Source organism: Lampetra fluviatilis, chromosome 38, assembly GCF_964198595.1.
Source record: "Lampetra fluviatilis chromosome 38, kcLamFluv1.1, whole genome shotgun sequence".
Classification (NCBI taxonomy): Eukaryota; Metazoa; Chordata; class Hyperoartia; order Petromyzontiformes; family Petromyzontidae; genus Lampetra; species Lampetra fluviatilis.
The window spans coordinates 4,776,435-4,792,788 of record NC_136312.1 but is presented as its reverse complement, the minus strand read 5'-3'; the positions used below and the strand labels follow the sequence as shown (position 1 = coordinate 4,792,788).

The 16,354-nt window shown below is 53.6% G+C and overlaps 1 protein-coding gene and 1 long non-coding RNA gene across 2 annotated transcripts; both read left to right on the top strand.

Annotated features, from left to right (window-relative positions):
* Positions 1 to 879: 879 nt before the first annotated feature.
* LOC144945662 (uncharacterized) lies at positions 880 to 7,443 on the top strand. The gene is made up of 4 exons (XR_013639704.1): positions 880 to 1,062; positions 3,199 to 3,298; positions 5,778 to 5,938; positions 7,423 to 7,443. It is a non-coding gene; the product is annotated as an uncharacterized LOC144945662 (long non-coding RNA).
* A 1,936-nt stretch (positions 7,444 to 9,379) lies between these two features.
* Positions 9,380 to 16,078, top strand: LOC144945661 (uncharacterized). Its single transcript, XM_078874229.1, has 5 exons — positions 9,380 to 9,470; positions 11,477 to 11,643; positions 12,551 to 12,661; positions 14,609 to 14,821; positions 15,791 to 16,078. The coding sequence occupies exons 1-5, from the start codon at positions 9,380 to 9,382 to the stop codon at positions 15,998 to 16,000; spliced, it is 792 nt and encodes a 263-aa protein (XP_078730355.1). The 3' UTR covers positions 16,001 to 16,078.
* Positions 16,079 to 16,354: the final 276 nt, after the last annotated feature.

The window sequence follows — 16,354 nt, the reverse complement described above, 5'->3', positions numbered from 1 at the left end:
GTGCCAGAAAGATGTGGCCACTACTTGAGCATGTTGGCACAAGACCAGAGGAAAGTGGAAACAACAAATGACGAAATGTGCAGTGGACATATAGGGGCTACCTGCCCATGGATCTTGATGGTTATGACGATGGTGATATTGGAATTTGTATCAACTTATTGCTCAACATAGCCTAGAATCCTCCGTAATTGATACGTTTTTTTGGGCCAGATGGCCGCGTAAGTAATATGTTGCGTCGTGCAGCCTCCTCCACCCGACACGGCCGATTTAATAAAGTTGTCACGTGACGAACAAACGTGATGATTTCGTTACGGCGTTGGCGGCAGCAGCAGCAGCGATGGTAGCGGCAGTGACGCTGGAGAAAGAGGGAGCAGGATGGGAGGAAACTTGACGGCGGGTTTCCCCAATCTTCCCAAGCGCGTCTTCTCGTATCACTCTACGCAAACGCAGTGTCTTACGCGTGTGCTTGTGCGTCTGTGCGCGTGTCTGCACGTGCTTGTGCATCCGCCCACGTGTGTCCGTGCCTGTCTCACTGTGTGTGTCACTGTGTGTGTGGGGAGCGGTCGCGTGGTCGCGGTTAGCGCGCTGCGCTCGGAACCCCCCGACGGCCCGAGTTTGATTCCCGCTCGCGGCCAACACCGGTGACGATTATCCGAACCGGTCGTGGGCTTCTCCTATGTCGACTCGGTGTGTAGTAAACATCGCCACTGGGGAGACAAAGGCGGCCGGGCGTGGTGCCGGCCACCCCACCCTCTCATAGCTGCTACTCGCTAACAGCGCTTGCCCCAAACAGTCTGTTAGAGGCTACACGGGGGGGGGGGGTATCGTTGTCGTTGCCCTACGTGTCTACGTTTGTGTGCGTGTGCGTGTCTACGTTTGTGTGTCTACGTTTGTGTGCGTGTGTGTCTGCGTGTGCCGGCGTGCGCGTCCGCGTCTCCCTACCAGGACCTCCCTGGGGAGCTGAAGCGCTACCACCTGGTGTTCGACATCAAGGAGACGGAGTGCGAGCAGAAGAGCGGCTCCAGGCTGTCCGAGTGTCTCTTCAAGTCCGACAACACTGCAGTGAGCGCTGGCACCGGCATTGCCACAACAACAACACAACAACACATTTTTTTTTAAAAATCACTTTTGTTGAGCACGGTGCCTAAAGGCTTCAAAATGTCAAGCAGCCAGCCACAAGCAGCACTGTTAAAGCTGGAATATATAGTGAGAGTGTAACACGTTCCTCGCATTGGGGCAACGTTGTTGTTGTTGTAAAAGCTTTCGGAGAAAAGCGATGACGACGACGACGACGACGATGATGATGATGGGAGGAGGAGAAGGGGAGAAGCAGAGAGAGCAGTGAGGTGACCTGCGGTGCAGTGAGTGGGTGGGTGGGGTAAGCGAGTCAGTGGGTGAGTAAGTGGGTGAGTGCATGATTGACCGATCGAGTTAGTGTGTTGTTGTGACCTGCAGTATCCAGAATAAACACCGCCTCTTTCGAGACCCAATCATCGCACACCTCCTGGCTGTGACATTTCTCCCGCTCGAAGGCCCTGGTGGTGGAACCATCGACGACCGCGTCAGAACACCAACAGCAGGCCGATGCGCAACTTCCCCTTCGTGAATGGAAAATTAAAGACGCGAGCCACAGTGGTGGCAGCGTGACTGTGGCCGTGCAACCCAAACTATATGGCCCAATGAAAGAAAAAAGCAAAACGACACGAACTCTCTCTCTCTCTGCTGAAGCCCTCTCGTCGTGACCAGCAGCAGACCTCGACGGTGGCATCTAGCTCTCGGACTGCCACCGTGCGCGAGAACAGAAACGGAACCTGCAGTGCGGCGGTGGCGCTGGTTGTGGGAAAGCGGTCGCACATGGGGTTTAGCGTGCGCTGCGCTACGAACCCGGCGGTCCGAGTTCCATTCCCGCTCACGGGCCAACACGGGTGACGATTTTCTGCGCCGGGCCTGGGCCTATCCTAGGCCGACTCGGCCTCGAATGAGTACCTGGTGCGGTGTGTAAACAACGCCACTAAGGGAGGCAAAGGCGGCCGGGCGTGGTGCTGGCCACCCGCCATCTCGTGTGCCGTGGCGGCCTTCAGTGGTGCTACTCGCTCACAGCACTTGCCCCTACAGTTTTTTTCAGGCTATGGGGGGGGGGTGAATGAAACAAAACGGTCGGTTTGGTGAGACCGAGTCCTCGACACGGGTAAGAGGAATCGGCATGAGGGTAGCTGCACTCTGGCGATACTCCAATAGGTCGCGTGATGCGAGGTGCGCTGTCATCAAGAGGTGGAAGAGAGGCTCGGGAGGTCGCAGCACGGGAGCCGGCGCCGCTGAGATCTTGGATTAAGCCACGAGTTCATGCTCCGAGCCCGGTCGCTGACGGGACCCCATAGAAAACCCACAGACTAGCGTACAACTCAATTGGGAACCGCCACATACATATTTGGTTGTGCACTTAATTTGGCTAAATTCCATCTCTGAGAGTTCAACTATTGAGGTGGTGCTGATTGCTACTGGGTGGACCAGAGATCTACCGCTGTACCCACGCCTCTAGACCCCGCTGTACCCATGTCCCCACGTCCCTCTAGCCCCACATTCCATGTGTCGCCATGTCTCTATATCCTTAAGTCACCTCATCTCTAATGTTCCCTTGTTCCCATGTGTCGTGTCCCCCCCGTGTCCCCGCGCGTCCCCCCCCGTGTCCCCCCCCTCCCGTGTCCCCCCCGTCCCCCCCCCCGTGCCGCCCCCACGTGCCCCCCCCCGTGCCCCCCCCGTGCCCCCCCCCCCGTGTCCCCACGTGTCCCCCCCGTGTCCCCACGTGTCCCCACGTGTCCCCCACGTGTCCCCACGTGTCCCCACGTGTCCCCCACGTGTCCCAACGTGTCCCCCACGTGTCCCCACGTGTCCCCACGTGTCCCCCCATGTCCCCACGTGTCCCCCACGTGTCCCCACGTGTCCCCACGTGTCCCCCACGTGTCCCCCACGTGTCCCCTCCGTGTCCCCACCGTGTCACCCCGTGTCACCCCGTGTCCCCACGTGTCCCCCCCCCCCCCCGTGTCCCCCCCCCCCCCGTGTCCCCCCCCCCCCGTGTTCCCCCCCGTGTCCCCCCGTGTCCCCACGTGTCCCCCCCCGTGTCCCCCCCCCGTGTTCCCCCCCCCCCCCCGTGTCCCTCCCATGTCCCCACGTGTCCCCCCCCCGTGTCCCCACATGCAGATGCTGGGTGTCTGTTACGGGGACGTTGACTTCCTTCCGGGCAAGGAGGCCATGGCTGTGGGACACCCCACATGCCAGATGAAGAAGCCAATCCTCGAAGGTAACTCGCTCGCTCCCTTACTCGCACGCCGCCGTCATCGCCGTCGTCATCGTCGACATCGTCGAAATCCATCGCGCGCATTCGAGTTGTCGTCATCGCAGTGGCCGGGAAAGCGCGCGCCGCAGCATCGTAACCCGGCTGCGAAACTCCCGCAGGCTGCGTCTGCGCAACGCGTCGTGTGCCTTCCTGTTGGATGTCGTGCTTCCAAGAATGGCACGGACACCACGCCATCCCGCACGGCCACGACGGCGATTTGATTATTCCATCGCCACCGTGTCAGTGACTCCTCATTGGACTCGGGCTGGCCAGCGCACCTGCACCTGCACCAACTCAAACCCAGTTGCCAGACGAGGCCTGGGTAATGATTTGCCGTGCGATGGCAGAAGGGGGGGAGGGGCGGCCGCCGTAACATCAAAGAGCCGAGCGCTCGCCGTCCGATAAGCGCATGTGGACATGACAACAAGAGAGAGGACCCCGCGGCCTCTGCACCGTGGCACAGCGGCTGTTTGCAAAAGCCGGGGGCCACGGCGTGCCGCCCACCCCCGGGGGTGAAGGCCATGTCGCGTTACACCGAGTTCCAAGCGCGCTGGATGTATGCATGTATGTTAAACTTCTTTCGCACCATACGTAGCCAACCGTGCCACTCGCTCGCCCATCTGCCCACCTTAAATCACCCAATTTATGTTCTGTCGCTGCTACCGTGGTAAGCGTTTGCGTGAACGCCCACTCTCTCACTCGCCCAATCACTCACCCATCCATCCAGTCACTCACTAACCCACTCTCTCACTCGCCCAATCACTCACCCATCCATCCAGTCACTCACTAACCCACTCACTCACCCACCCAATCACTCACCCATCCATCCAGTCACTCACTAACCCACTCACTCACTCACCCACCCAATCACTCACCCATCCATCCAGTCACTCACTAACCCACTCACTCACCCACTCACTCACCCACCCAATCACTCACCCATCCATCCAGTCACACACTAACCCACTCACTCACCCACCCAATCACTCACCCATCCATCCAGTCACTCACCCACCCAATCACTTACCCATCCATCCAATCACTCACTAACCCACTCACTCACTCGCCCAATCACTCACCCATCCATCCAGTCACACACTAACCCACACTCACTCACCCACCCAATCAGTCACTCTCTAACCCACTCACCCACCCAATCACTTACCCATCCATCCAGTCACACACTAACCCACTCACTCACCCACCCAATCAGTCACTCTCTAACCCACTCACCCACCCAATCACTCACCCATCCATCCAGTCACTCACTAACCCACTCACTCACCCACCCAATCACTCACCCATCCACCCAGTCATTTACCCACTCACTCACTAATAACCTACCCACCCATCCACTCATCACATATGGGGATATATGTATGTGGTCAGATATGTATGCATGTAGAACTTCTTTCGTACCGTACGTAGCGGTGTGTACACTTCGCCACTGGAGAGACAAAGGCGGGCAGGGCACAGTGCTGGCCACGCACCCCTCGCGTACCGTGTCGGCCTTCACAGGTGCTCGCTAACAGCACTTGCCCCAACAGTCTGTTGAGGCTATACGGGGGAGCTTCGTCTCAACATTCCTGTATCATACTCTTAGTTCTTTCGGTAAAGTCACGTAGGTAAAAAATGAAATCAAAATTAATAAAAATAAAAAGCAAAAACAATAAAATCATGACGTTTCGGAGGCAACACAAGCTTCCGTCTTCAGGTGAAACTCACAGCAAAATATCTGTATCAAATTTCGATTTAAAGCTTTTGTGACTGCAGGGATTCATCTTCTTGGTTCTTTCGGTAAAGTCACGTAGAAGGGAAGTAATAAAATAATAAAAATAAAATAATTCTCACGACATTTCGGCTACAACACAAGCAGCCGTCTTCAGGTGAAGAATGAGACACTGCAAAGCTAGGAGCTTATATATAAGCTGGGTTGGAGGTGGAAGAAGAGCGCCTTAACAAAAATAATGTGCATATCAAGAGGAATTTAGCATATTCATGGGAAATGCGTAGGAGGTGGGCGGGGGGGTTTCAAAGTCATATTATGCCCATGCATTATGCAGGATCACTTCCCTTCTACGTGACTTTACCGAAAGAACCAAGAAGATGTATCTGTATCAAGTGAAGAGAAGTCCCAAGAGGTACGACCTTGGTACGACCTTGGGACTTCTCTTCACTTGATACAGATATTTTGCTGTGACAGTTTCACCTGAAGACGGAAGCTTGTGTTGCCTCCGAAACGTCGTGATTTTATTGTTTTTGTTTTTTATTTTTTTACATTTTTATTTCATTTTTTACCTACGTGACTTTACCGAAAGAACTAAGAGTATGAATCCTTGCAGTCACGAAAGCTTCAAATCTAGAATTCCTGCATCACTTTGCCCGTCTCAACTTAGCAGCCTCACCGTGCCAGTCTCACCGTGCTCTCGACTCCACCACGCAGAGACGCTGGTCACCTGGGGATCCGGCTGCTCCGGATGTGCCGTGCCGGTTTCCAGGGAGGAGGCCCAAACCGCGGTCGACGCGGCGCTCAGAGTCTTCAACTCGGCAAACGCGCAGCACAAGCGGTTCGCGCTGAAGAGCGTCGACAGGGCGACCAAGGAGGTAACGTGCAGCGCGGTGTCGAGACAAAAAACTGTCTGAACTATTTTCTTTTTTAAATCCTTTATATTAAGTTCGCGTGCTTGCTTGCTTGCGTGCTTACAACCGTGCAAATCTTTCGGTCGTTTTTTAACCCACTTCCCATGATCCAATCGAGCTGACATTTTGCACACAGACTCGTTGTGCGTGACAATTTATTTTCGTGAAATTTTTTTCCAAAATTTTCAACATTTTAGGAAATTTTTTTTTATATTTAATTACCAATAGCTTAATGGTGGCAGGCAATCATCTGACCCATAGGTGGCAGCCATCTCAAGCCAGAGGACAAGATGACTCTAGCCGCCCGTTTCAAAGACCAATGTGGGCTGGGTTGTGGCCCATTGAACATAGTGAAAAACTTTGTTTTTACGGGTTAATTTTTTTACACTTCTTCTTCCTAGCGTTGTTCCCGCTGTGGCACAGGGTCCGCTTTTCGGCATTGTCTTCTCCGTTTGGCTCGGTCCAGGGCATCTTCGGGGGATGCGTTGACCGTCTTCATGTAATTATTTTTTGACACGCTTTTATTTAACTCACTTCGTCTGTTGTAGCCTCAAAAAAGAAATATTGTAACTCAATTTTTACACACTTTCCCAATGTGCTATCGACTGCAAACTTGGTGTAGGTATGTCATACTGATGACAACACGATATTCTATCATTAAAAAAATCGAAAAGATGTATTTTAAAACTTTTTACACGCTTTTATTGAACTTACTGTACGTGTTGTCGTATCCAAAAATCTTGTAACTCAATTTCAACTGTATTCCCAATGTCGTATCGACTGCAATCGTGGTATAGGTATGTCACACTGATGACAATACTATATTCTATCATTGAAAATTAAACAAATATTTTTAAACAATATTTTTACGGCTCTAATTGTCCACGCTCAACTAACGTTGCCTGTAAATCACCACGTGGTCCCTGACGTCATGGCAAGCCACGCCCAGGGGCGGGGGATGTGGAAGGAGGGGAGGGGCGATGGGGGAAGGGGGCAGGGGGAGGGGCAGCTCGGACAGTACATTTCATTAAAGCGTGTTTCTAAACAAAGTATTTTTTAATATTTTATTACATCATCAGTTATGTTTCGCAGAGGCGGCCTGGCTATCACAATGAGAGCTCAACGAAGCGGCTTATCATTAGCCGGAAATTTATAGCGGCCAAATACTCTTTTAAGTAACGCGCGTCGATTCTAAATGTTGAGGGTAAAAACCGGAGGACCGGAGAAAAATCCACGCGACCACGGGGAAAAAGAGACACGCAAACTCCAAATATACAGCAGGCGTCAGGGTCGGGATAGAATCCACGACCTCCTGCATACCAGGCGAGGTAGTTAACATCTCCTAGCCACCGTGGCCCAAAGACCTGGAACACGGCTACCAAGCTGACGTTCGTGATCCATCCCCGAGTCCCGCAATGGACTGAAAAGCATTGCTGTTGTTGTTTCAGAGAGCCTACTTCAGCGTGTGATCGGTGCGCTTTGGTGGTGGACCGGACGCATGAGAGTGCGCAAGACCAAATGTTTTTACCTGCCGATGGATGTTGTGGCCGCGTGGTGCCCAAAGCGTGCTGTGTCACAGGTTGCGATGCCGACGCCACCGCTGCTGTCGTTCTGCCACTCGCCTGCTGTCCCCCCCCTCCCCCAGGTGGTGGTGGGGCTGAGGTTCCACGTGGAGTTCTCGGTGCAGGAGACGTCGTGCTCCAGCAACGGCAGCTCCGGCCAGCGGGGGCGCTGTTCCCTAGAGGCCCTGGGCGTGGCCGTGAGTCTCCCCCGCCCCGCTCACCTGCATATTCACACACATGGCCTGCACTCCTCACACTATGGCCACACTCCCCACACTCTTGACCACACCCACAACACTCTGACCACACCCACAACACTCTGACCACACCCACAACACTCTGACCACACCCACAACACTTTGACTACACCCACAACACTCTGACCACACCCACAACACTCTGACCACACCCACAACACTCTGACCACTCCCACAACACTCTGACCACACCCACAACACTCTGGCCACACCCACAACACTCTGACCACACCCACAACACTCTGACCACTCCCACAACACTCTGACCACACCCCCCACACTCTGGCCACACCCACAACACTCTGACCACACCCACAACACTCTGACCACACCCACAACACTCTGACCACACCCACAACACTCTGACCACACCCCCCACATTCTGACCACACCCACAACACTCTGTCCACACCCACAACACTCTGGCCACACCCACAACACTCTGACCACTCCCACAACACTCTGACCACACCCCCCAGACTCTGGCCACACCCACAACACTCTGACCACACCCACAACACTCTGACCACACCCACAACACTCTGACCACACCCACAACACTCTGACCACTCCCACAACACTCTGACCACACCCACAACACTCTGACCACACCCACAACACTCTGACCACACCCCCCACACTCTGACCACACCCACAACACTCTGTCCACACCCACAACACTCTGGCCACACCCACAACACTCTGACCACTCCCACAACACTCTGACCACACCCCCCAGACTCTGGCCACACCCACAACACTCTGACCACACCCACAACACTCTGACCACACCCACAACACTCTGACCACACCCACAACACTCTGACCACACCCACAACACTCTGACCACTCCCACAACACTCTGACCACACCCCCCACACTCTGACCACACCCCCCACACTCTGACCACACCCACAACTTTCTGACCACACCCACAACACTCTGACCACACCCCCCACACTCTGGCCACACCCACAACACTCCGGCCACAATTCCCCGCACTGAGCGGTCACGATGCTCTCCCCCGTCCTCTCCCGTCTGCACCGTCACGAGCACAGACCCTGGGGAAGTGCCGAGCGGAGGTCGCGTTTGGGATCGGGGAGTCGGAGGGGCGAGTGAGGGGCTTCCCCGCGTGCCAGCTCACCTCGCCCGTCCAGGAGAGCGGTAACTCCTCCACACGGCGACGCGGGGGGGGGGGGGGTGGATTAGCGGTTACGCCAATGAAATGAAGAAGAGCTTTTGACCCTTTCCGGCAAAAAAAACAAGGAGGCGTTCGCATGTTCAAACACCAAATGGATAACCTTTTGCAAGGCATCAGGCCTGCATTAACCACACGTGCTTTGCGCAAAACACGCAAACTAAACGTGCTTCTGATAACGTACGCATCGTCTTTGAGGCCCATTGGCCTGCGCCAGAGACGACAGCCTACGTTGCGACGGGCAAAGTGAGACAGGCATTGCCAGCCTCTCGGGGGTCCACAGACCCCTACGCCAACCCTCGCCACATTCCTGGCGGTCTCTGGTTTACGGCGGTCCGATCTACACCGGTCCACGTTCACGACGTCTCTCTGATGCCGCCACGGGTCGATGATGATGCGGCGCAGAAAACCTGACTCGCGGCGCATCTTCCGGCACGACTCCGAACGCGCTCCAACAGAGCCCGTCTGGTTTGCGCGATGTGGCCATTTGCCCCCTTGTGTCGTGGACGATGTCGACCTATTATAAACCCTGTTCAATGGGGCTGATGAAAGGTAGATAATAATAAAAAATATGTAAAAATACTTTTTTTTTAAACACGCTTTAATGAAATGTACTGTCCGAGCTGCCCCTCCCCCTGCCCCCTTCCCCCATCGCCCCTCCCCTCCTTCCACATCCCCCGCCCCTGGGCGTGGCTCCCTGAGGCTTGCCGTGACGTAAGGGACCACGTGGTGATTTAGGGGCAACGTCAGTTGAGTGTGGACAATTAGAGCCGTAAAAAAGATTGTTTAAAAATATATATTTTGAATTTTCAATGATAGAATATAGTATTGTCATCAGTATGACATACCTATACCAAGTTTGCAGTCGATACGACATTGGGAATACGGTTGAAATAGAGTTACAAGATTTTTGGATACGACACATACAGCAAGTTAAAGACAAGCGTGTAAAAAGTTTTAAAATACATGTTTTGGATTGTTTATGATAGAATATCGTGTTGTCATCAGTATGACCAACCTATACGAAGTTTGCAGTCGATAGCACATTGGGAAGTGTGTAAAAATTGAGTTACAAGATTTCTTCTTTGAGGATACAACAGACGAAGTGAGTTAAATAAAAGCGTGTAAAAAAAGACACGCACACAAACACATCGGCGAGCGATGCTTCCACCGTCGAGGGTGAGGACGCCGGGATCCCGCGTACGACTGGGTTTCTCGGAACGCTTCGGCGAGACGTAAAAGCGGGGAGCGCCTAGATTCTCGGACCGCAACGAAGTGGAAGATATGGGGGGGGTGGGGATTATGAAAGGAATCTGCAACGGCACAACGTCCCACGGCCGTGCGTAGACCAGCGGTGGTTGGCGGAGGTAGGGAACCGGTGGATGAGGGGGCGAAGGTGGAGGGATGGAGTGAGGGTTAGGTGAGGTTGGGGCTTGGTGAGGGTTCCAGGTGGGGTTGAGCGAGTTTCAGTTTGTGCAGTGGAATGGAGACCACCCCCACCCACCCACCCAATCATGACCACTGGTCCCCGCAGGTGACGAGTGGATGGGTGGGTAAGTGACTGGGTGGGTGAGTGAGTAGGTGAGTGGGTTAGTGAGTGACTGGATGGACGGGTGGGTAAGTGAGTAGGTGAGTGGGTTAGTGACTGGATGGACGGGTGGGTGGGTGAGTGAGTAGGTGAGTGGGTTAGTGAGTGACTGGATGGACGGGTGGGTGAGTGAGTAGGTGGGTGAGTGAGTAGGTGAGTGGGTTAGTGATTGACTGGATGGATGGGTGAGTGGGCGAGTGAGTAGGTGAGTGGGTTAGTGAGTGACTGGATGGACGGGCGAGTGGGCGAGTGAGTAGGTGAGTGGGTTAGTGAGTGACTGGATGGACGGGTGGGTGGGTGAGTGAGTAGGTGAGTGGGTTAGTGAGTACTGGATGGACGGGTGGGTGGGCGAGTGAGTAGGTGAGTGGGTTAGTGAGTGACTGGATGGACGGGTGGGTGGGCGAGTGAGTAGGTGAGTGGGTTAGTGAGTGACTGGATGGATGGGTGGGTGAGTGAGTAGGTGAGTGGGTTAGTGAGTGACTGGATGGACGGGTGGGTTGGTGAGTAGATGAGTGGGTTAGGGAGTGACTGGATGGACGGGTGGGTGGGTGAGTGAGTAGGTGAGTGGGTTAGTGAGTGACTGGATGGACGGGTGAGTGGGTGAGCGATCGGGCGAGAGAGTGGGCGTGCGTGCAAGTGGAGTTCACACGAACGGTTAATACGGGAGCAGCGACCAGAATATAAGTTGGGCGATTCGGTAGGGCAAATGTACGAGTGGGTGGCACATGGTTTGCCTACGTACGGCGTGAAAGAAATTCACCTTTGCGTACACAGTTGGACGATGGGCAAGCGAGTGACGTTCCATCACAGCGGCCGTAGCGGATTGACACGGAGGCGACCGGCTGACGAGTGCGTCTCACCGCACCCCTCCCGCCCGCGTGTTCCGCTCTTGCGCAGTGCCCGCAGCGAGCGCCCCGTGCACGGGCTGCCCCGTGCCGATCCACCACGACGACCCGGCCGCGTGGCTCGTCATCCGCACCGCGCTGCCCGTCCTCAACGCCACCGCCGCCAACGCCAGCCTCCCTCCGCTGGCGCCCGCGGTCGTCCTGTCAGCCGAGCGGCATGTACGGCACGCGGCCGCCCGCGAACAAAGGGCGCAAGTGCGGGGCGGGATGGGGGGCGTGGACCAGGCGGAGTACGGCGCTACGATTCGGGGATGAGATCCGGATAGAAAATGTTTGGGATGCCGGGATCTTCAAAGACGATTTGACATCGTTTTTCTGAATTTTTTTTACCGTTTGCACAAGGCGACTGACGAGATTTTTTGGCGTTAGATGTCGTTATGACCCAACTAAAAATTGTGTGCTATGAAGAAGGCCCATCGCCCGAAACGTCAACCCCACTCCCACGCACAGTGTAGTTATTTGTGCTTGCGCGCCACTGGCAAGGCAGCGGTGACGTCAAACAATTTGCAAAAATTTACGTCGTGAAACCCACCACTAACGTCATTAGTGCGACAAATTATACCGTCGCTTGTACGAGCGTTTATGACGTGCCAATTGTCATCGTTTCACTTATTGTTAGTTGTTTGTACAAGTGGCACATCAGACACCTGTACACGTGACGATTCAAAGGTGATTGCCTGAGTCAATGGGTCTCTGTGCGAATCTATGGGTCTCTGTGCGAGTCTATGGGTCTCTATATGAGTCACAACTCAGTATAAAATCAATGGCTCTCTATTTTAAATATACGCTGCCAAGCCTGGTGGTGCCCATTCAGACGCTTTCTTCCCGACAGACCTGTTCTTCACCTGAGGACGGCTGCTTGCGTTCTGGCCGAAAAGTCGTGAGAATTATTTTATTGTTTTATTTTATTATTTCCCTTCTACGTGACTTTACCGTAAGAACCAAGAAGATGCGATGGCGGCCTTCGTAGGCGGTGCTGCGCGCTAACGGAACTTGCCCCCAGCAGCCTGCGAAGGCCACATGGTCGGAGGAGGATCTTTGTTGCTTGTTGCGTGCGCGCGTCTAGACGGCCGTCGGAGACGTGACGCACGTGAGGTTCACGGTGCTGCAGGGGAGGTGCGAGACGCCGCAGGACAGCGTGAAGCCCGCGTGCGAGTTCAGCACGGGAGACCACCTGGTGAGGGGAGGCCTCTCTGGCTGGGACTTTTTAATAAAAAAAAAACATTTGTTGGGATGTTTTTTTTTTGTTGGGATGGTTTTTTTTGTTGGGATGTTTTTTTTGTTGGGATGGTTTTTTTTGTTGGGATGTTTTTTTTTTGTTGGGATGTTTTTTTTAAAATCCTTTATATTAAGTTCGCTTGCTTGCTTGCGTGCTTGCTTGCGTGCTTGCTTGCGTGCTTGCTTGCGTGCTTGCTTGCGTGCTTGCTTGCGTGCTTGCTTGCTTACGACCGTGCAAATCTTTCGGTCGTTTTTTAACCCACTTCCCGTGATCCAATCGAGCTGACATTTTCCACACAGACTCGTTGTGCGAGACAATTAATGTTCGTGAAAAAAATTGTCAAAAATTTTACACTTTTCAGGCAAAAACAAATTATTTTACATATATTCAAATAGAACTCATTCATGGCTTTGGTTGAACGTCACAGTATAAGAGCCCAGAGCGTAACCCCTCCGCAGGCCGTGGCAGAGTAGCGCAGTTGGTAGCGCCCTCGCTTCCCATGCCAAAGGTCGCGGGATCGATCCCCGCGTCCTCCACAGGCGAATCTATTTTTAAATCCTTTATATTAAGTTCGCTTGCTTGCTTGCGTGCTTGCTTGCTTGCTTACGACCGTGCAAATCTTTCGGTCATTTTTTAACACACTTCCCGTGATCCAATCGAGCTGACATTTTCCACACAGACTCGTTGTGCGTGACAATTAATTTTCGTGAAATTTTTTTTCAAAAATGTTACACTGTTTAGGGAATTTTTAAAAAAAATATTTAATTACCAATTGCTTAATGCTGGCAGACAATCATCTGACCCATAGGTAGCAGCCATCTCAAGCCAGAGGACGAGAGGACTCTAGCCGCCACGCATATAAAGGATTTAGAGTGAAAAACTTTGTTTTTACGGGTTAATTTCTACGGGTTATACTTATTAAATCCTTTATATTAAGTTCACTTGCTTGCTTGCTTGCGCGCTTACGACTGTGCAAATCTTTCGGTCGTTTTTTAACCCACTTCCCGTGATCCAATCGAGCTGACATTTTGCACACAGACTCGTTGTGCATGACAATTTATTTTCGTGAACATTTTTTTCCAAAATGTTCCACTCTTTAGGAAAAAAACAATTATATTTAATTTAAAATACCAATGTGATAAAAATGAAACTCTTACTCAAGAAAAACAGAAATGAATAATAAAATAAAACCGATGCCACGCATATAAAGGATTTATAGTGAAACACTTTTTTGTTGGGATGTTTTTTTTTGTTGGGATGTTTTTTTTTGTTGGGATGTTTTTTTTTGTTGGGATGTTTTTTTTGTTGGGATGGTTTTTTTTGCAGCGTTCCCTTGTGCCAGAGATACTCGTGAAGAGCAAATTTCGCGGATAATAATCGTCCAACGAAAAAAACCTCTCTAATTAAATGAATTACCTAAACTAAATACGGAAATAAGATATTAAATACGTGAACATTATCATAACTGGCGCATGTTTTTTTATTGCTAAATAAAAAATATTACAGAATAGAAATAAATATGAAAATATCTCATCCCTTTATCTCATCACCTTCTCGCATCGCATTCCCCCTCGCCGCTTTATCTCATCGCTTTCCTTCTCTCTTGACGCAGCAGTCGCGTAGAGTTCCAGATGCGATCTCGCAGCATAGCCCAAATGTCGGACTGCGAGTACCGCGAGCAACAAGGTAACAGCTCCGCCACGAATTTGACCGCGGCGTTTTGCCACGGCCGGCGGCGTCGGCGTTGACGAGACGAAGGATCCGCTCGGAACCCTCGCGCAGCGGGGATCGCCGCCGCGACGCTGCGGTGTCGTGGAACCGGATATCACAGAGCCGCTTCCGAACTCTCGATGTGGGTGTCAGTATAGAGGTGTACTGGCCGGGTCGACGTGGGTGTCAGTGTAGAGGTGTGCTGGCCGGGTCATTGTGCTTCCTTTCCCTCCCCCCCCGAGTGGCCAACCTGGGGGTTGTGGATCCAGTAAAACAGGGCACATTGTGTTCCAGACTTCCGGAATCTGCACGGTGCAACAGAAGCGCAACGCTCAGCGTCGGCTGTCTCAGATCGCCATCGCCTGCAACGTGTCAAGAGACAACGAGACGCAGCTCATCAGCAGATCGGTACGAGCGCAGCCAGTGTTCACACGGTTGTTCAGCGCAGCCGTTGGGGGCTTTAGGACAATAACCCTAATTCAATACACATCGGCGCCATTCTTATAGCGCACTCGGGAACAAAGTTTTACCGCGACACAGTGCGCGTGCGAGTCTCTCGGTTTCCATGCAGTTCTCTGGGTCTCGTCGTAAGTCTATGGGTCTCTGTGTGAGTCTTTGGATCCGCCTGAGTCGATGGGTCTCTGTGCGAATCTATGGGTCTCTGTGTGAGTCTATGGGTCTCTATATGTCACAACTCAGTATAAAATCAATGGCTCTCTATTTTGGATGCTCGTGGTGGGATGTTAACTACCTCGCCTGATATACAGGAGGTCGTGGGCTCGATCCAGACCTGGACGCCTGCTGTATATTTGGAGTTTGCATGTTCTCCCCGTGGTGGTCGTGTGGATTTTTCTCCAGGTCTTGCAGTTTTTCCCCTCCGTTTAGAATCGACATGCCTTTAGAGTATTTGGCTGCAATAAATGTACACGTGATAATAAGCCACTTCATTGAGCTATAATTTGCGATAGCCAGGTTGCTTCTGAAAAAGAGTTACATAGCTCAGTGGGCCCTTGCCTGGTAAAATAAAAATAGTTTAGTTTAAGTCATTGGTGACCTGGTTAAGCCCATCATCAACTCGCTGCGCTTGACAACCCTGGCTCAGTCATGGGCGGCGGGCAAAACCCGTATTTGATCCCAGGCTCTCGGCAGTGCGGGCTCAGCACCGTGACCTCCGAGCCACCCTGCATTCTCGTGATGACCCGCCCCCCCCTTTAACCTGACCTTTCACCTGCGATCCTTGAGGCAGGGGGAGGGTTGGGGGGGATGGCGGCTGTCGCAGGGCGTGACCGTGAGACGCCGCCACCGCCGCCGTACGTACGTAGAACTTCTTTCGCACCGCGCGTAGCCCACCGCGCTAACCGGTGGCGCTGTCGGCAGGAGGCGGTCTCCACCGCCAGCACCGAGGGCGCCTCCACGGGCGGCTCCGTCTCAAGCCCCGGCGGTGGGGACGCCGCGGCGGCCGCCGACCGGAACGGCAAAATCACCGAGCACCTGGGGCTGGACGTGACGGACATTTCGCACGTGCTGTCTCCCGCGCCCTCTGACCCCACGCTCACGGACTTCGACCTCCTGGACGCTCTGGGATAAGAGCGGTGGGGGCGGCCGAGGAGTTACGAGAAAAACGAGCGGCGGTCACCCCCCTAACGCACCCCCCCACGCACCTCCTCCCCCCACGCACCTCCTCCCCCCACGCACCTCCTCCCCCCCCCCCACGTACCTCCCCCCCCACGCACCTCCTCCCCCACCCCACGCACCTCCTCCCCCACCCCACGCACCTCCTCCCCCCCCACGTACCTCCCCCCCCCCACGCACCTCCCCCCCCCACGCACCTCCCCCCATGCCCCTCTCCCCAACTGCAATACCCGCCGACCATACCGACTCCAGGGGTAAGCCGCCCACGGTTGAAATCGTTTTCCCGGCAGCTGACCGCTTGAAGTGGGT

Coding starts and splice junctions, on each gene's coding strand:
- LOC144945661 (XM_078874229.1), top strand. CDS start 9,380: ATGATGATGCGGCGCAGAAAACCTGACTCGCGGCGCATCTTCCGGCAC. Junction 9,471..11,476: donor GCCCGTCTGGTTTGCGCGAT/GTGGCCATTTGC, acceptor GCTCTTGCGCAG/TGCCCGCAGCGAGCGCCCCG. Junction 11,644..12,550: donor TCCTGTCAGCCGAGCGGCAT/GTACGGCACGCG, acceptor GCGCGCGTCTAG/ACGGCCGTCGGAGACGTGAC.